Source organism: Camelina sativa, chromosome 20 (genome assembly GCF_000633955.1).
Source record: "Camelina sativa cultivar DH55 chromosome 20, Cs, whole genome shotgun sequence".
NCBI classification, from domain to species: Eukaryota; Viridiplantae; Streptophyta; class Magnoliopsida; order Brassicales; family Brassicaceae; genus Camelina; species Camelina sativa.
Window position 1 is genome coordinate 11059735 of NC_025704.1, and position 22506 is coordinate 11082240.

Consider the following 22506-nt stretch of genomic DNA (forward strand, 5'->3'; position numbering starts at 1 on the left):
AAAAAAAAAAAAAAAAGTTTGGGGATACAGTTCGAACCCAGGTTCGGTGGAGACTAATACAAACCCTTTACCATTAGACTACTTTAACATATTCATCAAATTACGTAAACATATTGTATATATCTGTTTAAAAACGTGTGATTGAAACCTAATCCGGTTTAGCGATTCCGTTACCTAAGTTAACGTCTGTTAAGTCGTCTGTTCGATTCAACAAATTTTTTAAAAATAAGGTTTTATTTGACACTAATTTTATATACCAGGTATTTTTGTTCCAACCGAAAACCATCGGGAATTAAACGTCCAAATAAAAATAACATCGGGGTTTTTTTTGACATTTTTCCCAAACAAAAAAGCATGGATTGTCTTTATATTAAAAAAAAAAAACAATTAAGAAACAAATAGAGGACAAAAAGCCAAGTTAAGAGTGCATATGACAAGGAAGGAAGGACCCATTACGCCACACAAATAGGGAAGTGATGTGAAAACATAACAAATGAACATTTGTGTCTCCTTATCATACCAAAGCTGGAAATTTCCGCATGTGCCATGCATTCATACATATATGTTTACACATTCATATATACTTTTCTAACTGGATCTAACAGACTAGATATTAGGCTAAATCTTTGGGCTAACCGGTGAACCGGATGCCATACAATACTGCAATACCATATCCATATGGTAGTGATATATTAAAAATGGTTTGTGATGTATTGATCAACTGTCTACTGAATGATCTTGTGGTTTATATTTCTTTACTTTTTCTTATCACCAACGCGCATCTTTCCAAGCTCAAATGCATATAGTGACACATCTATAACAGAAGTACAAATCACTACACAATCGTTGAATATTAAACTAGGTATTATACGTATTACTGTATTAGCAGATTCCTCAATAGTATTTGTTTAATTCACAATTTGTTTTAGCGTAAAGCTCATCTAAAAAAATACTAATAATTAAGTTATATGGTTTTAGAGCTCTACAATATATTAGGGTATCCATGTTTTACTATAAAGTAAATAAATTCAAATGTTATACGAAAAATATAAATTGTATAAATAATTATGCACTATTAATTAGAGTTTTTAACATAACAATGCAAGGATAAAATCATTAAATTGAAAAAACCACTGTCATTTACTCATTTTGTTTGATTGTTTGTGTTTGTGTTTTTTTTTTTGTTTTTTTTTTTTTTTTCTGAATTGTGTGCGTGTGTATTTGCACTCCATGTGTATTGATTATGTATCAAACTTATTTTTTTGGTTTTAAGATCATATGTATTTTCTCGGTTAGGCAAAATATAAGTGGCAAGCAATGATTAATGATGCATCTAAACAACAAAAAATGTAGTGAACTTCTCTTTCAGGGTTCACAACCATTACATAAGTCGCCTCAGTTTCCAGTGTATATCATTGAACCACGCTACTTCGTTTTTCTTCCCTCCTTTGCTTTTTTTGGGTGCTATATATGTTGCATCAGTTTTTAAATCAAATGACATTACCAAGTCAGATGACTCGGATCAACTTTATTACCTTTAAAAAAAAAATGTCAGATCAACTAGTCAAACTCAATCGGATCAAATGGGATATATCATATTTACGCCTATAGCTTCGACAGTTAAGATATGCAATCAGAAGAAAAATATTTACTATGATTAAGCAAAAGGACAGCTTCTTGTTTTTCTTTTTAACCTCGGTAAGATTATGATCTTAAACTAGCATTGTCTCCTCAGTCATCACCACTAACTACAACATTCGTAAACAAAACTCTATCATGAATATAATATAATACAAACAATTACTTTAACAATCTAAACTAACATAATACTGATCAATTTTTATTTTTTCGAAACTGATGAGCTTTGCTCATATTTTACAACATTTTTATTAACTCACTTATGAAGAAAGGTTGACGTCATAGGAAATTTGTAATCCTCGGATTCCAACCCTTTCCTCTCCTAAAATGTAATTAAATACAAATAATCTTAAAACAAAATAGTACAAAAAAATAATACAAAACTAATCAATCACGTAGAGAGAGACGGGAAACAACTCCCAGATCGGAGAAGCGACCGTCGTGACGCAACACCGTCGATCCCAGGCAAAGCACTGCTCGAGCTCGTCCTCGTGGTTGTTCTCTGTGGAGAACCGTCGAGGCTCCGACGCAAGATCCTACCAATGACCGAGATCGGATCTTCCTCCTCGTCAGGGCTCCAAGAACGGAAACGGTGGCAAAACGTCGTGTGACGACGGAGAGCTTCCTCGACGGAGATACGAGTGGAAGATCGAACCACCTCGTCTTTGACCGCCTCAGCGCAAAGCCCACAAAGCCAGTGTCCCTTGTGACGTTCTTTGACACGGTGGATATAAGCAGGTGTACACTCCTCAGCGAAACCGCACGTGTCGCACGTGACAGACTCCACCGCCGGCAACGAAGATGACGACAGCTTAGTGTTAGTATCGGTGGCTGATGCTGATGATGACATGGTTTGCTTGTGGAAAGACTTTAGTAAAAAAAAAAACTTCTATGTTACGACGAGTTCTCTCTGGCTAGCTTTATTATGGTTATAAAATCTCATATACAGAGAGATACACAGGTGGTCTTTATTGGATGTATATATAGATTATACATACATGGTCATGTCTGTTATTTTATTTTAGTTTTTGTTTTGAGGAAAAAAAAAATATTAATAATGTGTGTATGTTAAATAATGTTGAGGGTGGAGGAGGATTTGGCTTCATGTGAGTGAGATAATGTGGCGAGAAACTTTTTGTTTGTATCTTGAAATTATGCATGTGGGTGTGGATGGATAATTATTGAATTTTGTTTTTGAGTAAGTTGATGAATCCATTAAAATAATTATGCAAATCTTGCCGTTCAAGATATTCATTTTTTTCACCCTCTTCAATTATAGTAATCTTGTATATCGAACAATATATTTCGAATACAGATTCAAATCTGTTAACTTTGTGAGATTAATTAAGTCTATATATATTCTTAATCAGAAGATTACACNTTTTTTTTTTTTTGTATTCATATAAACATTTTGAGTTTTGTCGGTCCAGGCTAGAGACCGATCAGTCTTCTAATGTGATTATTCCACATTGAGGTTTGCAATAGCAAAAAACTAATTAATTTTTTTACCGATCTCGGTACTAGGTTAGAGATGCGCCCGGATCGCTCGAATGTAGAAGAAAACTCCATATATTGGCCATAACTTATAGTCTAGAATCTAGATTCAATCTCTTTTTTTTTAGTGTGTGCGTAGGGTTAGCTATGAAGTAAATTACAAAAGAAAATTAACGGAGGGAATTGGACCAATTAGTCTTTACATGTCTTATGGCTGAAAGACAGAGACAGTAAGAATATAAGAATATTAAAGAAAAGTCGTTATATTTGAGATGGGGAAAATAATAAGAATGAGCAAATAGTGCAACTTGTTGTGGCAACAGGTGCATGATGATTTTATAAACTAGTTAGAGAGTAGGACTTTTATTGTCAGGCGAAGAGGTAGCCTTCGATTATGAAGAGTGGAATTGTTACTTGCTCATTGCTAATGAATTGACTTACTTCAAGTCTTCAACAGTGATCGTATGATAGCAAATTAGCAATAGATGGTTGCTTGAAACCAGAGATATATGTAGAATGGTGAAATTAATGTGGACCTGAAATTGAGGTTATCCAATCAAAGGTTCGATGTGAATGTTAATGGATTAAAAAAAAAAGAGTTGTGGTTACATGAAAAAAGAGGTGGTCCATGTTTTTTTGGATGGACATAGTTGAGAAGGTACCTAGTCTTTGAAGCAATACTCCATTGGTGAAGTATAAATGTCTTTCGGTTAAAACTTAAAGTTGAAAATCCTATTCCTATTGACAGTAAACTAAGCAAGATCCATATAAACCCTAGTGAGGGCTGTATGAGATTATTGCCCCCAAAAGATATGTTGATGGAAAATCGATCTAATAATGGGAGACATCAATAGTGTATTTTCTAAATAACCCAAAATGTTAATTAATATTCTAAGCAAAATTATTTTGCTTACGTAATTTTGTTTGTCTTTTAAGAAAAATGTTGTACAATTATGTTTGGTAAATTTCAAAATGTTAATCTTTAAGTCTTTAACTACGTAAATGTAAAACTCAAATTTCATGCGAACAATAGAAACCTAATTAAGTCTTACGATGGTGGCTAGTGTGGGAAGAATCTAGAATACCCATGCATAGCCCTGGGCATTTTACCCGGACCCGAACCCGACCCGAAGTAGATGGTTCGGTTCGGGTTCGGCTATTGCATAAAATTCGATCGGGTTCAATGCCTCTGAAGTTCAGATACCCGAACCCGAATGCCCACCCGAACTAAATGTAAAAATATGCATCCTAAGGAATTTGAACCCATAACCTTGAACATTTAAGGATGCATCTTTAACCATTTTGCCACCTTAATATCTCTATCTTATGATAAAATATTAAATATTTATATATATACAAATTTTCAAAAATTTATAAAAAAATAAAAATTAGTTTTTTTTTTATGGTTTAATTGAGTTCGGGTATACCCGAATTACTTGAACCCGAACGGATAATACCCGAACCCGAACCTGAAAGTATTAAAAACCCAAACGGGTTCTATATGTCCAGGCCCGGCCCTGACCTAAAGCCCGTAAAGCAAGGGCTTTAGGCGCCAAATTATTATATAAATTTTAAGGGCATCATTATTTCCAAAACTCTTAATGGTGCAGCGGTTATTCCAGGTCTTGTGATTCTTCATGTCGTGGGCCCACAGTGTCGGGCCGGCCCTGTATATGTCTAAACCCGTAAACCCGAAAACCTGAAAACCCGAACCTGAATGCCCAAGCCTACCCATGCATTAAGAATCTAGATTCTAGAATACCCCTATGCATTTGAAAACAGTAAGCCATATAAACATATCGTACTATATACTACGTACCATCACATGCTGGGACCAAATATTCAACGAGTGATATGTGACAACTATATGATACATAATCGTACCAATATTTCACAAATTTTACATTATTGTGGAATTTAATTTACCTAAAAAACTGAGGAACGTGCAACAGAGGTTTTACAAAAGTACTGCAGCTTTTTCTGCTAGGAAAACGATATTTGTCCCTTAGCCAACTTAGATATCCTCTCGATTTCGTCTTCTAATATATTCGTTCTCTTTTCTTATCTTCCTGGAAACCTTTTTGCTCTCTTTTCACTGTAGTAACTGTCTTTGTTTCTTTTATCTTTTATTATAACATGTATATACACCTACTAACCAAATGTTTGTTTTGCTATTAAATTACGTTTTCATAGATTCCTGATTTTAGAGCAAAACATATAGCTTGAATACCTGATGATCTTTAATTTGGTCTTTCAGAAATCTAATGATAAAATAATATCAAAATTGGATAGATAAAAAAACATAAAAAGGTTATATATATATATATATGTATGTATACCACGTTATAAGAATCTATTAGATTATGACAATATAAATATGATGTAAGCTAGCCCCAAATAAAACCAAAGAGCGAAAACATTTATTTCTGATAATTAACACCTGATCAAGTCAAGCAGAGTTGTCTTCCAGTTTTACTATAGGTTTGGCTAACTCTAGCCTCTAGGAGAGTCTAACTAAACCAGAAGCTTTGACTTCTAGGATTGAGTTTGAAGACAAGCACCTAACAATTGCTCGTCACGAGTATGATATGTTGTAGTTTTCGTGCATCGTAATGGGTAATGGCATTGTTGTAGTTTTCGTTACGAGTATGATATGTTGGTTATAGGTCGATTTAACTATCTTTATATTTTGGGGGTGAAATCAGATATTATTTTTTCGGTGAGATTTGATAACATGCTATATTGTATGTAAAATTTTCAAATATGTTTGAAAGAGTGATCAAAGATATCGATCCTACTAAAAGAAGATATATATTGAGAAAAAAAAAAAAAAACGCTAAAGGAAACTGGACTGGATAATTACCTTGGTTCACTGTTATTTTTGCCATTGATCACGAATTAAACAAGAAAGAAAAAAACAGTTGATTTGATGTCTAATCATAAATTAATAGTGAATTACGTTTTAGAATCGTTTTCTTAAACGAAGGCAAGATGAAAACCAAAATCATGAATAGTTACGTTTTCGAATCGTTTTCTTAAAGAAGCAACATGTTCTTTGTCTCTATCGATCTCTCATATGTTTCTCTATATATGTTGGTACAACAAATACAAAATAATTGAGCTGTACGATTTTCAATTTTTAGTTATACAATAGAATTACTATTATGATCCATTAATACAAATGTAATAATATCAATTATCTGTAATGTGGTAAAAACCAACTATACAGCTGGCGTGGTTTTGTCTTCAACATAAATGATAGCTGAACTTTTTTAGTCGTCTTCATGTTTTTTTTATAAGAACACTCACTTATTACTTTTCTTCTAATCTCGTCCGTTAAACACACATTTCATCTTTTTTTTTACCTAGTGAAGTAATTCTGATCTTTTTTGGCGTACATGTAACATGTATAACTAACAATTTTTTTGTTGGCACCATGTGATTTCCAGATCATCCAAGCTAAGTGTACAACAAATTCTGAAGTAAGCAAAGAATTTCAGGAACTTCGACTTAATGATTTGCACAATTTCAAGTTTCGCAAAACGCAACGCAAATATCAAATTTGTGACCGAACTACTTTACCAAATCCTCTTTACCCATCCGGATTTATAACTAGATTTGCTATATAAAGTTTTAGTACTAACAAACTTCACACTTATCTATATATCTAAAGTTAGCTTGTCTCACTCCTGGTGCTGCCACGTCAGCCACTTCTTTTTTAATTTTATGGGCCTTACAGATTTTAATAAGCATTTTCAACAATCATACAAATGACAAATTGATCAATTAAATTTCATCTAAAATATGTAGGCCCAATACTATTTCATTCAAAGTCTCTAGACCCATCACTATTTTTAAATCCTATGAATTCAATTTTTTTATTTTAAAATAAATTTAAAATATTCATTTAGTGCATATTCATGTTAATTATAACTAATCGAAAGTTTAAATAAAAAAATAATTATGTAAAATAAATTAAATGTTAAAATAAGAAAACAATACTAATTTTTTATTAGTGGTAATAATATAGTTAAAATTTTCTATTAAACTGATCATAATTTAAAATTTCAAATATCAAAACAAGGCAACCTAAGCAACACTTTCAAATAATCAAGGAAACACAAGTAGAAATCAATTAAAATTATTTGGCAGCACTTCACAAATCCATCACCAAAGACAAAGACGCAAAGAGATAAACACACATTTAATAAACTAAGGGGGGGTTATTAGTTTAGGATTCAGAAAGAATTTTAATGACTTTAAAAGTTATGTAAAATATGTTGTTATTCAATCAAGACTTTTTAAAAATCTTTAAAAATTTGGTGTTATTGGTTGTGGATTTGTAAAAAGTTATCTAAAATCTTGATAAATCTAGTGTTATTGGATTAAGAGTCTTATAAAGTCATGAAAAGTTTTATGTTATTCAATTAAAACAAAAGAATCTTGGATTGTTAATGAATTTAAATTTTGTGTTATTGGTTTAGGATTTTATATCATTTCCTTCATAACAAAAGTCATGAAAACTCTTTCATCAAATAGAAAGATTTTGAAAGATTTTACAAGATTAGGAAACACAAATCAGCAAGATTTAAAATAACTTCCTAAACAATCTATTATAGAATCCTTCATTTTTACTTTCTAATTTTCTATGATTTTAAAAGTCACCAAGATTTTTAAAAACACAAAGTCATTAAAATTCTTTCTAAATCATAAACCAATACCTCCCCCTAAAATGATTCAGATATATGAATGCCACAATCAGATAACCGTAACACAAAATTATATGAAAAAGACAACCGAGAAAACAAAAAAACAACCCGGACTTTATAAAATTACATCAAGATAAAAAGGAAAATTAATTTTCCCCAAAACACAACTCACATCGAATCGAAAAAATCACTCACAGGACAAACGAGAAAAAAAATTACAACCAAAAACACAAAACAACTCACAACTTAATTAGGAAACCTAAAGAAGCCAACATATTTTCATATAAACAAATTTGCAACCCAGTTGACATTCACCTTTAACGAAATCAACAGGGAATAACCAAATATCCTCAACAGATGCGAAGCAAGCAAGGAATCAACCAAATACGCAAACCCCAAAAAAAAAAAAAAATCGAGGGAAGACGATTACGACAGGAATGACTGAAAAAATGATTACAAGCATCAAAGACATAAGTTCAATCCTCAAACAGACCTCTAGATCGGAAAATTGCTCTTCTCCTATCCGTTCACGAGGACATCGGATTTTGAAAAAGAACAAATCAATTTCAACTCAATAACATATAAATAATAGCCCAATAAACCCACAAATTATAAGCTTTGCAGAGAAATTGGGCCCGAATGAAACAAACAAAAATAGCCCAGAAAAGAGGAATGTAAGTTATTGATTTTATTTAATTTTCTTAATAAAATCCACAATCTTTTTCACTCCAAACACTAAAACATTGACAAAAAAATTACTCCAACAGTTTACAAAATACATATGAAAATATTAAATAACAATTCAACCACAAAATAGAAAATAATAATAAATTAATGACAACTAACAACTACAGCAAAACAACAACTTCAACTAAACCATGTTAATTCTAATAATATTTTTTTTAAAAAGCATTATAAGCACACAAGATGATCTCAATTTTTTCTTTGTTTGCAAACTAAATTATACTTACTGCAAAACATATTTTTATTAAAATATCCAACAAAAAAACATCAGCAACCAAAATTAAATACAAAATCAAACGTAAGATGAATTTACAAAAACCAAAAAAAAATATACACAAAAAACTCGGAATATACTTTAATCTAATTACCTCCGTAGCGCGGATCGATTGCTAGTATATATATATATATATATATATATATATACAAGAAAAATCGAAGGAAGAAAAACTTAACAACCCATTCTTACATGACAAAAACAAACCAAATATTCTATACTGAAATAACAAAAGGGAGAAAAATGCTTCTAATAGGTTGTGATAATTAATTTTCTACCACTGTGTGACTGTGATATGGGCGTTTTTGTTGTAACTAACCAAAAAAAGCAGTATCCAAAACAATTTAGAAAATATTTTTAGTTTTTTTTGTAGAGGTTCTTATATTTGCTACTTGATATCGTTTTTAACTATTTATGTACAACCAACTTCTCTTTCCATCTACTAAAATTTTTATAGGGAAATTGATTTAAAAGGACATTTTTTCTTCAATTTGTCCCATTATGCATTTTTTTTTTATGTTTGGTAGAGCAGGTTTTAGAATACAGAAAAAACTCAATTATACCCTTAATAACTCAATTAAACCCTTAATTGTAGAAAAAACCAAAATTTTCTTTTTCTGTATTTCTTCTTTTTTGTATACTTCCTAAATTTAATCAAAAAAATTCTTCTTTTTTTAATTCATTTCCTCATTTTTTTTACAAAATCTCGATATTATTCGCCTACCAAAAATAAAAAATCTCGACATTACTCTCTCTCTCTCAGGAGATATCGACACCCTTTTGTAACCCACCGGCAAGAATCGACGACTCCGGTAGCTTCTCCCACTGGCGAAAATCGACGACTCCGGTAGCTTCTCCCACAAGCGTAGGAAAATATTGAAAACCCTTTAACAAAATCGATTAAAAATGTTTAATGTTTTCAGAACACGTTTTCTAAACATGTTAGAACGTAATCTTAAGAATATATATGATTAGCGTAATTTTGGGATTACGTAAATATTTTGTTTCCTTAAATTTCGGATTCAGTTTCTAAATTATGGAGAACATAGAGTAAAGTGTAGAATTAGTGTTCTAATTTTCGCAGGACACATGATAAAATGTAGATTTCATATTCTGACTTCAGTAGAATATGTATAAAGTGAAGAAAACAAATTCTAAAATTTGTAGAATATAGAGTTATGTGTAGAATATATATTCTAATTTCTGTAGAACACATACAAAATCCGACTTCTAAAAGTTTTAGAAGATATATTTATTCTAAAGTTTTCAGAACAAGTAGAGTGCGAAGAATTTGTAATCTACATTATTTAGAACATGTATAGTATGTAGAATTTATAATCTAATATCTTCAGAATATATACAATTAGTAGAAAATGTATTCTAAATGTTGCAGAATAATTTTTGTTCAATGTTAAAACACCAAATTTTCATCAAAAACACCTTATGGCAACCTCGTTCTTATTTCTAGAATTTGTTTTTAGGTGATTGAAATTTTAAAATTGCTTAAAAGTTAGTTTCATTTTTTAAAAGGTAATTTAGACATAATAACAAATTTAACGGAGAAGGCATAATGAAACAAATTTAGTGTTTGTGTTACCAATTATGCTAATAAAAATTATTACTATAAATAATTTTCAAGTGACATAGAAAAGAAGATTTATGGGATTTGTGCCTTTGGTGTTTTTAGGAGCATTCATATAGGTAATGTAATTTTTGACGACTTTTTTTTTATAAATGAGCTTGAATAATTTGAAAATTTTCTTTATGGCCTCTGAAGTGTTCTTTTTTTTTTGGGCCCGTTGGGCTTGTGGGTTCATTTCAATTAAATTAAATTATTTTTCAACACATAACAAGTGTTTAATTAAACAGATTTTGTGTGGACTATAGAATCAGAATGGATGACTACAGTTACAAGTTATAGCTGTTGATCTAATGCGAAGGATTGAAGTGTCCAAATGTGGAACGTTATCATTGCATGTTAGTGGGTTAGATTGCACTTTTGTCACTAAACTACTCCTTTCTTTTCCTTGGCGAGAAGAATCGTGTCCGATATTATACCCCCAGCCGCCGTGCTTTCTCATTTCTAAATAAGTGGGTGGGAGCAGTAGTGTTGCTCACATACGTACATAGTCTGATAGTCACATCACATCTATTGCCATCTCTCATTCGAATTTCGTTTATATTTTTTTTAAAAAATTGATGTTAACTTGATTTCCATGTACGTACGTACCACGATTATTCTAAAGAATAAATCAACCACCCAAAGTTCAATGCAAATTACATTACAAAAAGAAAGAAAAAATGGTACTCTTTTTTAGTCATTAAGATTTCACGGCCGACAAGTGATTTTTTTTGAAGGGTCAAATAATTTCGAATCCCTTTTTGTTTTTGTTGTTTTTGTATTCTCTCTCCTTTCACTTCCCAAATTTATTTGAATTTGATTTTTTTTTTTTTGTTTTCTTTTCTTTGATATCTCCACCAACAACGTAGTAAGTAATTTTCCTCTAAACACGCCTCTCCTCTCCGTACGGCGTCTCCTCCGGTGAATCGGATTTAATCATCGCCGACATCTACGGACCTCCCAATTAATCAGAGTCCGTTTCATTCATTTTCATTTGGAGGGATCCTTCGATTCATTTCACTTTCTTCCCCTCGGAAGATATTTGAATCTTTTTGATCTCTCTCTCCCTCTCTCTCTCTCTTATTCTCAGATTCAAAGGTATTATCATCGTTTCGATCCGATCTAACTTATTTATATTAGTCTTCGGATTTTAATCGTGGCAGAAAGAAAATTAGGAATTGAGATTTCTTCCTTAATCACTACTATTTGGGGGAATTAAAATGGTTTTAGTTGCTTTCAGATGTTTAGATTAGGGTTTGTGGGATTGAGATCGGGACCATAACATTTCCGCTTCTGCAATATTGCCTCATTTTCTTAAAACTGTGATTTGATTATAGTTAATTAGTCGATTTCGAGTAATGGCGTGGGGTTTTGTTTTTGTTTTTCTTCTTGTATTTTACCAGTTTTAGTTATAATTACAATGGAACAGTGTTTTTATTAGTAGTTGGAGGAGATATGTTAATTTTGCTAATTGTGTGTATAATAATAATTTGCTCAACAACCTTTACTCTTAGTCTTATTATATCCTTGTCTCATAGGGTAAGATCTGAGGTTGGTGCCTCTTGTGATTGGATCTGTGTTTAGGTTTTTTTTTTTGTCATTAATGGTAATGCTGAAAGGATTAGGGTTCTTTTTTTTGTTTTGTTTTCTATTTGTCTCTGTGCTAAACACCAATAATCTTATATGATTAGGCAAGGGATGTACTCCTAAATTGAGTTGATCTACCTACTAATTGTTCTGAAAGGATATCACACTGACTGAACCTCGAGCTAGCTGGAACATATATGCCTTGAATGAGATCTTAAGTATGAACGAAAGTTTCTCTGGAACGCCAAGAAGCATCACCCTCCATAGAAATAGGTAGAAAATCTCCTAGTTGATTGCTGCTCACATGTGCATGTAACTACTAAGAGCCATTGTGTTGGGGTGATGTGATCTTATCTGATTAGGAGAATCCAAGGCTGCACCCTCTAGTTTTTATCATCTTTCTTGTTCTTTTTTTTAAGTGATGTAATATTCAGTGTGGCAGAATGAAATCTTACAGCTAATTTGTTGGAATTTGTACAGGATGAAAAGAGGTGCCCTTAGACGAAGGGCTAGGGATATTTCAGTTATGCTTGTTGTGCTTGTTTGTGCAACCGTAGTAATATGGACATGGGGTAGAACTCCTACCTCGGCCTATCTTCCACCTGAAAGTCACTATTTAAAGCTGCAAACAGGTTTTTACTATGACACTATGCTCTCTTTCTGGCAATATTTTGTTAGGCCGTTTCAATGCTGGAACTTTAATATAGAGACTTTGTCTAATGTTTAATGTAGTGCTGCTTGTCAGCGAAATGTGTTGCATGTTTATGTTTCGTAGGTCTAGAATTTTTTGTTCTGTTTAGGTCTAGAATATTACTTATAGTAGCAATATTCTTCTTTCCACTTGTTGTTTCTCCTGTTTATGTTTCAGAAATTACTGTAGATGTTCTTGAAACCAATAGTACGGTTATCTTTCTTTGTCATTTGCAGAAGAAAAGGCTGAGAGAATACCTACTACGCTGAATACTGAAAGTAAAGATAGCTACTCATCAGCTACTCCATTTGTAAACAAAGGTATATGTTCAATGCATTTACTGAAGCTCTCTCATGCATCTTGTAATCTCCTCAACTGTTTTTTTTGAAGGGGTTTGCTCCCTGTCTGCTGTATTCTGCATTTTTGGGAAACTAAGCTTGGCATAAAAAAATTTCCTGTTCCCGACTTTTCTATGACAGAGGACAGCAAAGAGGATTCGACTGATAATAAAGATACAGAAGAAGAAGAAGAGAAACATGTAGAAGAAGATATTGTAAGTAATACGAACCAAGGGAAGACACCAATTATTGAAGAGAAAAAAGTAGAACAAGTGAAACGTGAAGTTATTGTAAGTGAGCCAAAATATCAGAAGACACCAACTAGTGAAGAAACGAAATTAGAACAGGTGAAACATGAGGTTGCTGTTGGTGAAGGTGAAGCTTCGAAGACAACACATATTAAAGAGACTATTTCAGATCCAGAGAGTAATATTCTTGCAACAGATGAAGAGAGGACTGATGGTGGTACTTCAACTGCTCGCATCGCGAATCAAGGTAGAAAATCATATTTTGTAGATCCAAGTATTATGATGCTTTAAAGCATTCTTACGAGTGTCCATTAATTGGACATGCCTAATCTATTTGAATCTCGGTGAAACTATTAGTCTTAAACTATTAGTCTGAAATAATAACAGGTTGTTTTATATTATCTTTCCTTACCAGCTTGCAATTACGCGAAAGGGAAATGGGTTGTGGACAATCACCGTCCTTTGTATTCGGGATCTCAATGCAAACAGTGGCTTGCTTCTATGTGGGCATGCAGGTTGATGCAACGTACAGACTTTGCCTTTGAAAGGGTAAGGTGGCAACCTAAAGATTGCTCTATGGAAGAATTTGAGGGTTCCAGATTCTTGAGAAGGTAAGATTTCATTTCTACGTTTGTTAAATCCAATGTATCCATAGATTTTGCCAAGTGTTTGCACCAATTTCGTAGTAACAGTAAATAAATGGCTCAATTTTTCAAATGCTCTCAGGATGAAGAACAAAACTCTAGCCTTTGTTGGAGACTCATTGGGAAGACAACAGTTTCAGTCCATGATGTGTATGATCACGGGAGGCAAAGAGAGGCTCGATGTCCTTGACGTGGGACCAGAATTTGGGTTCATAACTCCCGAAGGTGGAGCTCGTCCTGGTGGCTGGGCTTACAGATTCCCAGAAACAAACACAACGGTCCTATACCACTGGTCATCTACACTCTGCGACATAGAACCAATCAACATCACTGACCCCGCAACTGAACACGCTATGCATCTCGATCGCCCACCAGCGTTCTTACGCCAGTACCTTCATAAGATCGACGTGTTGGTAATGAACACAGGTCACCATTGGAACCGAGGGAAGCTCAACGGTAACAGATGGGTGATGCATGTTAATGGCGTTCCCAACACTAACAAGAAGCTAGCCGCTCTTGGGAATGCCAAGAACTTCACAATCCACAGTACTGTTAGTTGGGTTAACTCGCAGCTCCCTCTCCATCCCGGTCTTAAGGCATTCTACAGAAGCCTTTCGCCCAGACATTTTGTGGGTGGGGAATGGAACACCGGAGGAAGTTGCAATAACACAACCCCAATGTCTATCGGAAAAGAAGTTTTGCAAGAGGAGTCGAGCGATTACAGCGCGGGTCGTTCAGTGAAAGGTACAGGGGTTAAGCTTTTGGACATAACAGCCTTATCTATTATTAGAGACGAAGGTCACATATCACGGTTCAGTATCTCGGCTTCACGGGGAGTTCAGGATTGCCTCCATTGGTGCTTGCCCGGTGTTCCTGATACGTGGAATGAAATCCTTTTTGCGATGATCTAAGTTTTTTCAAGTTACAGCTGTTGCATCAATCAGCAGAAACGTTCAGAGAAAGGGCTTGAGCCAAACCAAAGCTTAGCCTTTTGATAGCTTTCTACAACACACATTGTAGTTTTAGCGGCTTGAGGTGTAAGTTAGTATATTTTTTTATTATGGTACAAAAGCAAAGCTCTGGCTATTATAGACGTCTTTATCGTATACGTTTGCAAAACGCTGTCCATACCGGGATTTTTGTTCCGACCATATTTGCAGAACAGATCCCAACTCCTTAGCATTGTCTTGAAGTCAATTGAAAGAAATTTTAGAGTTAGTTTTTTGAATTCTTCTTTATGTAATATCTGAAAGTTTGAGTTTGGATTCTGCTAAAACGCTTTTAAGCATGATTTTGACGGAAGTACGAACCGATTGGTACTTATTCTGATCCGTCCGAATTTTAAGAAACCAAATATAGTAATTGGCAATTGCGATTGGGCATGTCATTTTCTATAACAATGATGAGACATGCATCTGATTGAAAAGAAAATAGATGGAAATTTATTAAGATTAGAAAATTTTCAGATCCTTATCAAAAATTCTTTAAGCTCTCAGAAACAAACAAATAGGTTTGTATAAATTCTATTCTATAACAAAAAAAAAAAAAAAAGCTATTTTTGGCTTCAAAAAAAAAGTCTAAACTTTGACAACTAATTCAATCAAACAAAAAACAAAGAGAAATGCCACCCTTACTTTCACAACCCTCACAAACAAACAATGTCCAAACTTTGGAACAACAAACACAATCTAAACAAAACTACACCTCCCAACAAATCATAATACATCCATTATCAAAAAAAAAAAAAAAAANACATCGTCCTTAACTCTTTTAAGACATAACATTATACCAACAAGAAAAAGAAGAACAGCATCTATTCTCCTAATTCCATGGCTGCTGTTCTGCATCACGGCTTCATCCTCGTCCTCCTCCTCTTCTGTTGTTTCTCAATCATCCCTTCTGTGCAGCACGTGAGCGAGTCGGAACCGCTTGTGCGGTTCAAGAACTCGGTGAAAATAACCAAAGGGGACCTAAATTCATGGAGAGCAGGAACAGATCCTTGCAGTGGGAAATGGTTCGGGATCTATTGCCAAAAGGGTCTAACAGTCTCAGGCATTCACGTCACACGGCTCGGTCTCTCGGGTCCCGTCACCGTAGATGATTTAAAGGATCTCCCAAATCTAAAGACAATAAGGCTTGACAACAACCTCCTCTCGGGTCCTCTCCCGCATTTCTTTAAACTCCGGGGCCTAAAGTCTCTCATGCTCTCTAACAACAGCTTCTCCGGCGAGATCGCTGACGATTTCTTCAAGGACATGACAAAGCTCAAGCGTCTATTTCTTGACCATAACAAATTCGTGGGAAATATCCCTTCCTCCCTTATGCAGCTCCCACTCGAGGAGCTTCACCTTCAAGAAAATAATTTTACCGGGGAGATACCTGAAGAGATTGGAAACATTAAGAGCCTCAAAAACCTCGACCTCTCAGTCAACAATCTCGAAGGACCCGTCCCGGAAAGCATTACGAATAAGAAAGATCTTGCTGTCAATGTATCAGGGAACGAAGGCTTGTGCGGGACGTTAGTTGACCTTGCATGTGATTATGTTTCCCTAGATGAGGGGCAGGAGAGGGATGACGGAGGCAAGACGCCTCCAACAACCGCAGTATCTCCCAACTCGAACAATGCCACGGTACACGCGATCATGGTTGCCTTCACGCTTCTTCTTATGTTCGTTATTATCGTAGGCGTTATAAGGAAGCGAAACAAGAAGAAGAACCCTGACTTTAGAATGCTAGACAAACAACGTCTGAGCGACAACGATATTGTGGAAGTCAGGGTACCCGAATCCGTATCCACGACAGCGAAAAGGTCTACGGAATCGAGTAGAAAGCGTGGTGGAAACGGGGATGGAAGCGGTTCCTCCAAGAAAGGCGTGTCTCAAGTTGGGAAAGGCGGAGGAGGAGGAGGAGGAGGCCTTGGCGGTGGGATGGGTGACATTATAATGGTAAATAGCGACAAGGGTTCTTTTGGTTTACCGGATTTAATGAAGGCTGCAGCTGAGGTGCTTGGCAATGGTAGTCTTGGATCAGCTTACAAGGCGGTTATGACCAATGGTTTATCCGTTGTGGTAAAGAGGATTAGGGATATGAATCAACTTGCACGTGAACCTTTCGATGTCGAGATGAGACGCTTTGGGAAACTTCGCCACCCTAACATTCTTACCCCTTTAGCCTATCACTACCGTCGCGAAGAGAAGCTTGTAGTCTCTGAATACATGCCTAAAAGCAGCTTGCTTTACGTTTTGCATGGTAACCCCGCAATGCTTCTTTTTAAAATAAAAAAAATTAGTCAAGAATATATATAAATCTTGATTCCAAGCCATTTAACACAATTTAGTGATCAACATACATAAAAGCACAATATATGAAACCTTCATTTACTAAGGCTAAATGAAACTTTGGTATTTATTTTGTTTCTCAACAGGTGACCGGGGGATACACCATTCTGAACTAACTTGGCCGACAAGGTTGAAGATCATTCAAGGAGTTGCGCATGGAATGAAGTTCTTGCACGAGGAGTTTGCGTCTTACGATCTCCCACACGGTAACCTCAAATCAAGCAACGTTCTCCTCAGCGAGACCTACGAGCCTTTGATCAGCGATTATGCATTCTTACCGCTTCTACAGCCAACCAACGCATCACAAGCGTTGTTCGCTTTCAAGACACCCGAGTTTGCGCAGACCCAGCAGGTCTCTCATAAGTCGGACGTCTACTGCCTCGGAATTATAATTCTAGAGATCTTGACAGGGAAGTTCCCTTCTCAGTACTTAAACAACGGTAAAGGCGGTACTGATATAGTTCAATGGGTACAATCTTCGGTTGCGGAGCAAAAGGAAGAAGAACTTATCGATCCGGAGATAGTAAACAATACTGATTCGGTGCGACAGATGGTGGAACTGTTGCGGGTTGGGGCTGCTTGTATCGCAAGTAATCCAGACGAGAGATTAGACATGAGGGAAGCTGTTAGAAGGATAGAACAAGTAAACACTTGATGAGATGTTTAGTCCGCATGCAATCATGATCGGAGCGAACAATCAAACTCTAAAAGGAAGAAAGAAAACCTTCGGAATCTGTAGATATATATAATATACTAACCACGAAGCGAAGTGTTGATGAGAATTTGGGTTCGTAAATAGGATAAAAGGTTTTTGTTTCTTTTCGGAGGGTTTCTATTTTCCTTTTTGTGGTTGCAGTGATCTATCTTTGGAAAGAAAAAAAGAAAAATGATACGTTTTATGTTTCTTGTTCCATAAGAAAACCAAAATGATTCATTAAAAAGTTAGATATATTTTTCAATTTTTCATTCTATATTTCCTCTTTTAGAAAAAAAATGTCAAACATGATAAGACTTTTTATTTTCTAGGAATATATATAATTTTTGATCTAATCATTACTATATGAGAAAAGTGCATTCATCTCATAATCATTGGTCTTGTGCTTGTGGCCAATTATTTTTTCTTTTTGATATATATGTTTCCACATAACTGCTTATACTTAGATCTCTTTTGCCATGCGAAGCCAGAAGGAGTCAAACTTTGTTACAAAGATAAAGATGAAATGATGAATGTGCAGACATATCAGCAAAGAAGATATTTCATGAAACTTAAGTATGCAAATGTTATTTGATTCAATTATTTTTCATGTATCTATAATTTGTTGAACAGTGACTATATCATTTTGAATATTAATTGGTAATTCTTGGAAAGTTAAGTACAAAATGACGTAGTCATTCACATACAGAGGTAATTATATCATTGGTACAGTGTACTCATTCACATATATAAACCGAAAACAGATTCTCTAATAATTCTGTTACTAGGTTCGAACCCGCGGTACACCGCGGGTCAAATGTTTTAAAATTTTTGACTTTTGATTTTTTATATTTTTTATAAAGAGAATTATTTTTAAATTATTTAATAACTATTTAACAAAATTATAATAAATTTTAGTTATAATGTGAGTATATTTTTTTAAATCTTCCAAATTTTATTTTATTTGTCGTGATACAATAATTTGTTTGGTGTGTATAAATAATAATTAATATATAGTACAAATTTGTGTTTCTGTATTTCATTTTGGAAGTATATTTTAGGATATTGTGGAAATCATAATCAAAACAGGTTGTAATAATCTTATAAATAGTATAGACATTAGGACACAAAAAAAAATAAAAAGGCCCAACTAAAATAGTAAACAAACACTTGACTTTTGTTGTGCTTCTTCGAGAGTCTATCTGATTTTTTTTAACTTTCTTCCTTTTCTCTTTTTAATCAACCGAACTCTTCCTTCTTTGCCTTAGATCCCGATCGAACCCTATAATTCTCACCTCCGTGATTTCTATTTTTAATTGCTTATTGATCTAATTTGAAGATTTCAAACGGATGTTTTGCAAACCCAGTAAATGAGTTCGTTGATTTCAGTCTCGGATCTTATTGGTTGGTAAGTTCTTGATTTTAAACTCTCTCCATTGAGCCATCTTCTTTATAATTGGGTTTTAAATTCACTGTATTATTCTCTCTCAGAGAATAGGATTATATACATATATTATCGTCTGTTGTTTCCCATCTGAATTTAGCGACTGTGATTTGGGCTTTTTTGTTATAAGATTATCTAACATCTTAATAATTCAATTCCAGGTATTTCCTTATGTTATAAAAGTATATTCATTCAAAAGAAAAGCCAGATAAGTTCGATGTTGATTTCAGCTTTAGATATCACGGTGTTCTGTAGACATAATCATACACTAACATATGTTCTTTATATGTTTACAACTCTTGTGTAGACAGATACTTATAAGATCAACAATTACAGTCAACTAAAAGCAAAGGGAGATAACGTCCTAAACTGGTTAGTAACATGCCAATTTTTTTTGCCTTTATTTTCTAAATTAGACTTTCGAGGAATTGTCATGTGTTTACACATTCACGAAAACAAAACCAAAACCAGTTTTAAATAAATCAAAACAGCATTAAGATGTTTTTAACCTACTATTCTCTGTTCAGAACTCAGTATAATACTACATATGAAGCAAATTTTTTTAGTCCCTTTCAACTGTTGTTCAATTCGTAAGTGTATATAAGTTCGAATTTAGAATCTAAATTTTAGTAAAGAGGGTTATATCGATATATTCAATCCACTCTATTACAATCTGTCCTTAAATCCGATTTTTAGGGTCTCTGTTTTGAAATTTTTTATAATAAGATGAATTCAGATCTTAACCAATTTATCTCTTACAGGTGACAACTGGGGTTGGTAAAGTATAATCATTCAACACCAAAGCAAGATAAGTTTGAGTTTGATTTCGTTTACATAAATTACAATATTCTGTAAACTTCCTCATTCAATAATATATGGTCTATCCATGTGTTCAACGTTTCTGCAGAAAGCTGGACTTATAAATCAAAAATTACAGTCAAATAAAAGGAAACACCTCTGACATCTTACTCGGTTAGTTACATGGCTCTCTGTTTTTGGCTTTGTTTGGTAAATCATTTTATGAATGAATGGTCGTTTGTATACAAATAACGAACAGAAAACAAAATCTAAATCTAAACCTAGAAATTAAAACAGCATTCTTTTGTTTTATATGGTCTATGCTTAGTTCAGATAACAGTATAATACGAAATATTAAGTATATTAAGTAAATTTCTTCAAATACGAAACAAACCAAACATCCCCAAAATGTTTTACTAATAGAAGACTGCAAAAACAAAATTCACCCTTGAAATTAAAAAATTTAAAACAACAAACACCAAACCAGACCTTACTTCCATAGATTTTGAAAAATTTCCTTGAACACAACATTCATCGTTTGCTTTGTTGTCCCTCCATCTTTATCTAAGATAAGCACTTTCAAACCCTTCTTCGATGTGACCCTAGAAAGGGCCACATATAACTGGCCATGAGAAAACACTGGTCGAGGTAGAAAAAGACCAACTTCTTCGAGTGATTGTCCTTGACTCTTGTTTATAGTCATCGCAAAAGCTACAGACAATGGAAATTGTCTTCTTCTCATCCGGAAAGGAAGTTTAGTATCAGTCGGTTTAATTAAAACCTTTGGAATTAACACTTTATCTCCAACTCTTTCACCGGTAATAACACAAGCTTCTAGGACATTAATCCCCATCTGAGTAATCTGCAATCGTGTACCGTTGCATAAACCACCTTTAGGATCTATATTTCTCAGTAACATTACAGGAGCACCAATCTTAAGACGAAGACTGTGATTTGGCAATCCTGAGAGCTTTATACTATTTAAGAAGTCTGAACTGAAAACAGGGTTGTTTAATGATTCGCTGTCCTGAGGATCGATACTATCAGCACTTAAGTACACCATTTCTTCACCTGTATAGATATATGATCACGTTATTATTGTATTTAACTAACATCAGAAAAACTAAAAATTTTCCTGATTTAAAAGTAGAAACTAACCTTGGAGCTTCTCAAGCAGTCTTTCATTGATGGTGTTAACATCACTATTTGTTGGACATAAAATAGCTCTTGTTTGGAAAAACTTCGGATCTGTTTTTGTATGCAACTTTTCCAAATCACCATATACGGCCCTACTTATAGAATCAATAGGATCAACTACATCTCTTATTAGCAATTCTTCTGGAATATCAATAAGAGCTTCCCCATCGTTTGATTCGGGAATTTTCCCATCTCCAACAGCTAGAATCCAATCAGAAAACTCCTTTATATTCCTTGCTTCAATCTCTGTCATATTCTTTGACATAAGCCGCATATTCTTCGTCAAAGACAGAACCTTACAATGTTCCCATAGATACGAAGAGTTCAATGAAGCTAGAACAATCTGAGCCCTACCAGCACCATTTATTACAAGTAATACCTGCCTGAAGTCACCTCCAAATACAACTACTTTTCCACCAAACGGCTTGTTGTCTGCATTTCTCATTATATCAGATAAACTTCTATCCAGATTCTCAAAACAATATCTGCTCATCATTGGTGCTTCGTCCCATATGATGAGAGACGCTTCTTTCAACATCTTAGCCAAATCTGAAGTAGGATTGATATTACAGGTTGTAAAATCATCAGGATTTATAGGGATACAAAACCTTGAGTGTGCAGTCCTTCCACCCTCTAACAGCAAAGAAGCTATACCACTTGAGGCAACATTTATAGCTATCAATCCCCTGTATCTAACAGCTGCAGAAAGAGTTTTCCACATAAAAGTCTTTCCTGTTCCACCAAAACCGTAAACAAAAAAGACTCCTCCACAATCATTTAAAACAGCTACCATTATCTCATCATATATTGCCCTTTGCTCAGACGTCATCAACTCTACCCAATCATCATGTTTTTCTTTCAATTCATCACGATTGTAGTTCTTCTCCTCTATTATATAACGATTGGAATGATCTAAACCTATGCTGTTTGGCTTTGGCATTTCTTCAATTTCTTTCAGAGTTCCACCATTGCATAACAATATCTCTTCAATTTCTTGAAGCGTATAATTCTTCTTCTCCTCATCTGTTAAATTTAAATCTGCAATAT

The 22506-nt window shown here is 34.1% G+C and overlaps 5 protein-coding genes across 7 annotated transcripts; 2 read left to right on the forward strand and 3 right to left on the reverse strand.

The window, feature by feature from the left end:
* On the reverse strand, nt 1815–2670 carry LOC104770445. Its single transcript, XM_010494873.2, has one exon. It carries the CDS (start codon nt 2486–2488, stop codon nt 2030–2032), a length of 459 nt encoding a protein of 152 aa, XP_010493175.1. The 5' UTR covers nt 2489–2670; the 3' UTR covers nt 1815–2029.
* On the forward strand, nt 11131–15202 carry LOC109124516 (protein trichome birefringence-like 16). Of its 3 annotated transcripts, XM_010494874.2 has the most exons (7): nt 11131–11578; nt 12172–12340; nt 12548–12699; nt 12995–13078; nt 13238–13591; nt 13760–13955; nt 14071–15202. In XM_010494874.2, the coding sequence occupies exons 2-7, from the start codon at nt 12288–12290 to the stop codon at nt 14897–14899; spliced, it is 1668 nt and encodes a 555-aa protein (XP_010493176.1). In that variant the 5' UTR covers nt 11131–11578; nt 12172–12287; the 3' UTR covers nt 14900–15202. The 3 variants fall into 3 exon arrangements, with proteins under 3 accessions (XP_010493176.1, XP_010493177.1, XP_010493178.1); XM_010494875.2 differs by lacking the exon at nt 12172–12340 and having other exon boundaries at nt 11132–11578; XM_010494876.2 differs by lacking the exons at nt 11131–11578; nt 12172–12340 and having other exon boundaries at nt 12578–12699; nt 13149–13591.
* On the forward strand, nt 15662–18082 carry LOC104770447 (pollen receptor-like kinase 6). The gene is made up of 2 exons (XM_010494877.2): nt 15662–17237; nt 17413–18082. Exons 1-2 carry the CDS (start codon nt 15818–15820, stop codon nt 17979–17981), a joined length of 1989 nt encoding a protein of 662 aa, XP_010493179.1. The 5' UTR covers nt 15662–15817; the 3' UTR covers nt 17982–18082.
* LOC109131168 (ATP-dependent DNA helicase PIF1-like) lies at nt 20753–21325 on the reverse strand. The gene has a single exon (XM_019241844.1). It carries the CDS (start codon nt 21323–21325, stop codon nt 20753–20755), a length of 573 nt encoding a protein of 190 aa, XP_019097389.1.
* LOC109131441 (ATP-dependent DNA helicase PIF1-like) lies at nt 21367–22487 on the reverse strand. The gene has a single exon (XM_019242492.1). It carries the CDS (start codon nt 22397–22399, stop codon nt 21416–21418), a length of 984 nt encoding a protein of 327 aa, XP_019098037.1. The 5' UTR covers nt 22400–22487; the 3' UTR covers nt 21367–21415.

Bases quoted from the DNA above. Each gene is read 5' to 3' on its own strand.
- LOC109131441 (XM_019242492.1), bottom strand. From the start codon at position 22,399: ATGCCAAAGCCAAACAGCATAGGTTTAGATCATTCCAATCGTTATATA.
- LOC104770447 (XM_010494877.2), top strand. From the start codon at position 15,818: ATGGCTGCTGTTCTGCATCACGGCTTCATCCTCGTCCTCCTCCTCTTC. The intron at 17,238-17,412 runs GTAACCCCGCAA...GTTTCTCAACAG, and splicing joins CTTGCTTTACGTTTTGCATG to GTGACCGGGGGATACACCAT.
- LOC104770445 (XM_010494873.2), bottom strand. From the start codon at position 2,488: ATGTCATCATCAGCATCAGCCACCGATACTAACACTAAGCTGTCGTCA.
- LOC109124516 (XM_010494874.2), top strand. From the start codon at position 12,288: ATGAACGAAAGTTTCTCTGGAACGCCAAGAAGCATCACCCTCCATAGA. The intron at 12,700-12,994 runs GTTTTTACTATG...TGTCATTTGCAG, and splicing joins CTATTTAAAGCTGCAAACAG to AAGAAAAGGCTGAGAGAATA. The intron at 13,079-13,237 runs GTATATGTTCAA...TTTCTATGACAG, and splicing joins TACTCCATTTGTAAACAAAG to AGGACAGCAAAGAGGATTCG.
- LOC109131168 (XM_019241844.1), bottom strand. From the start codon at position 21,325: ATGGTGTACTTAAGTGCTGATAGTATCGATCCTCAGGACAGCGAATCA.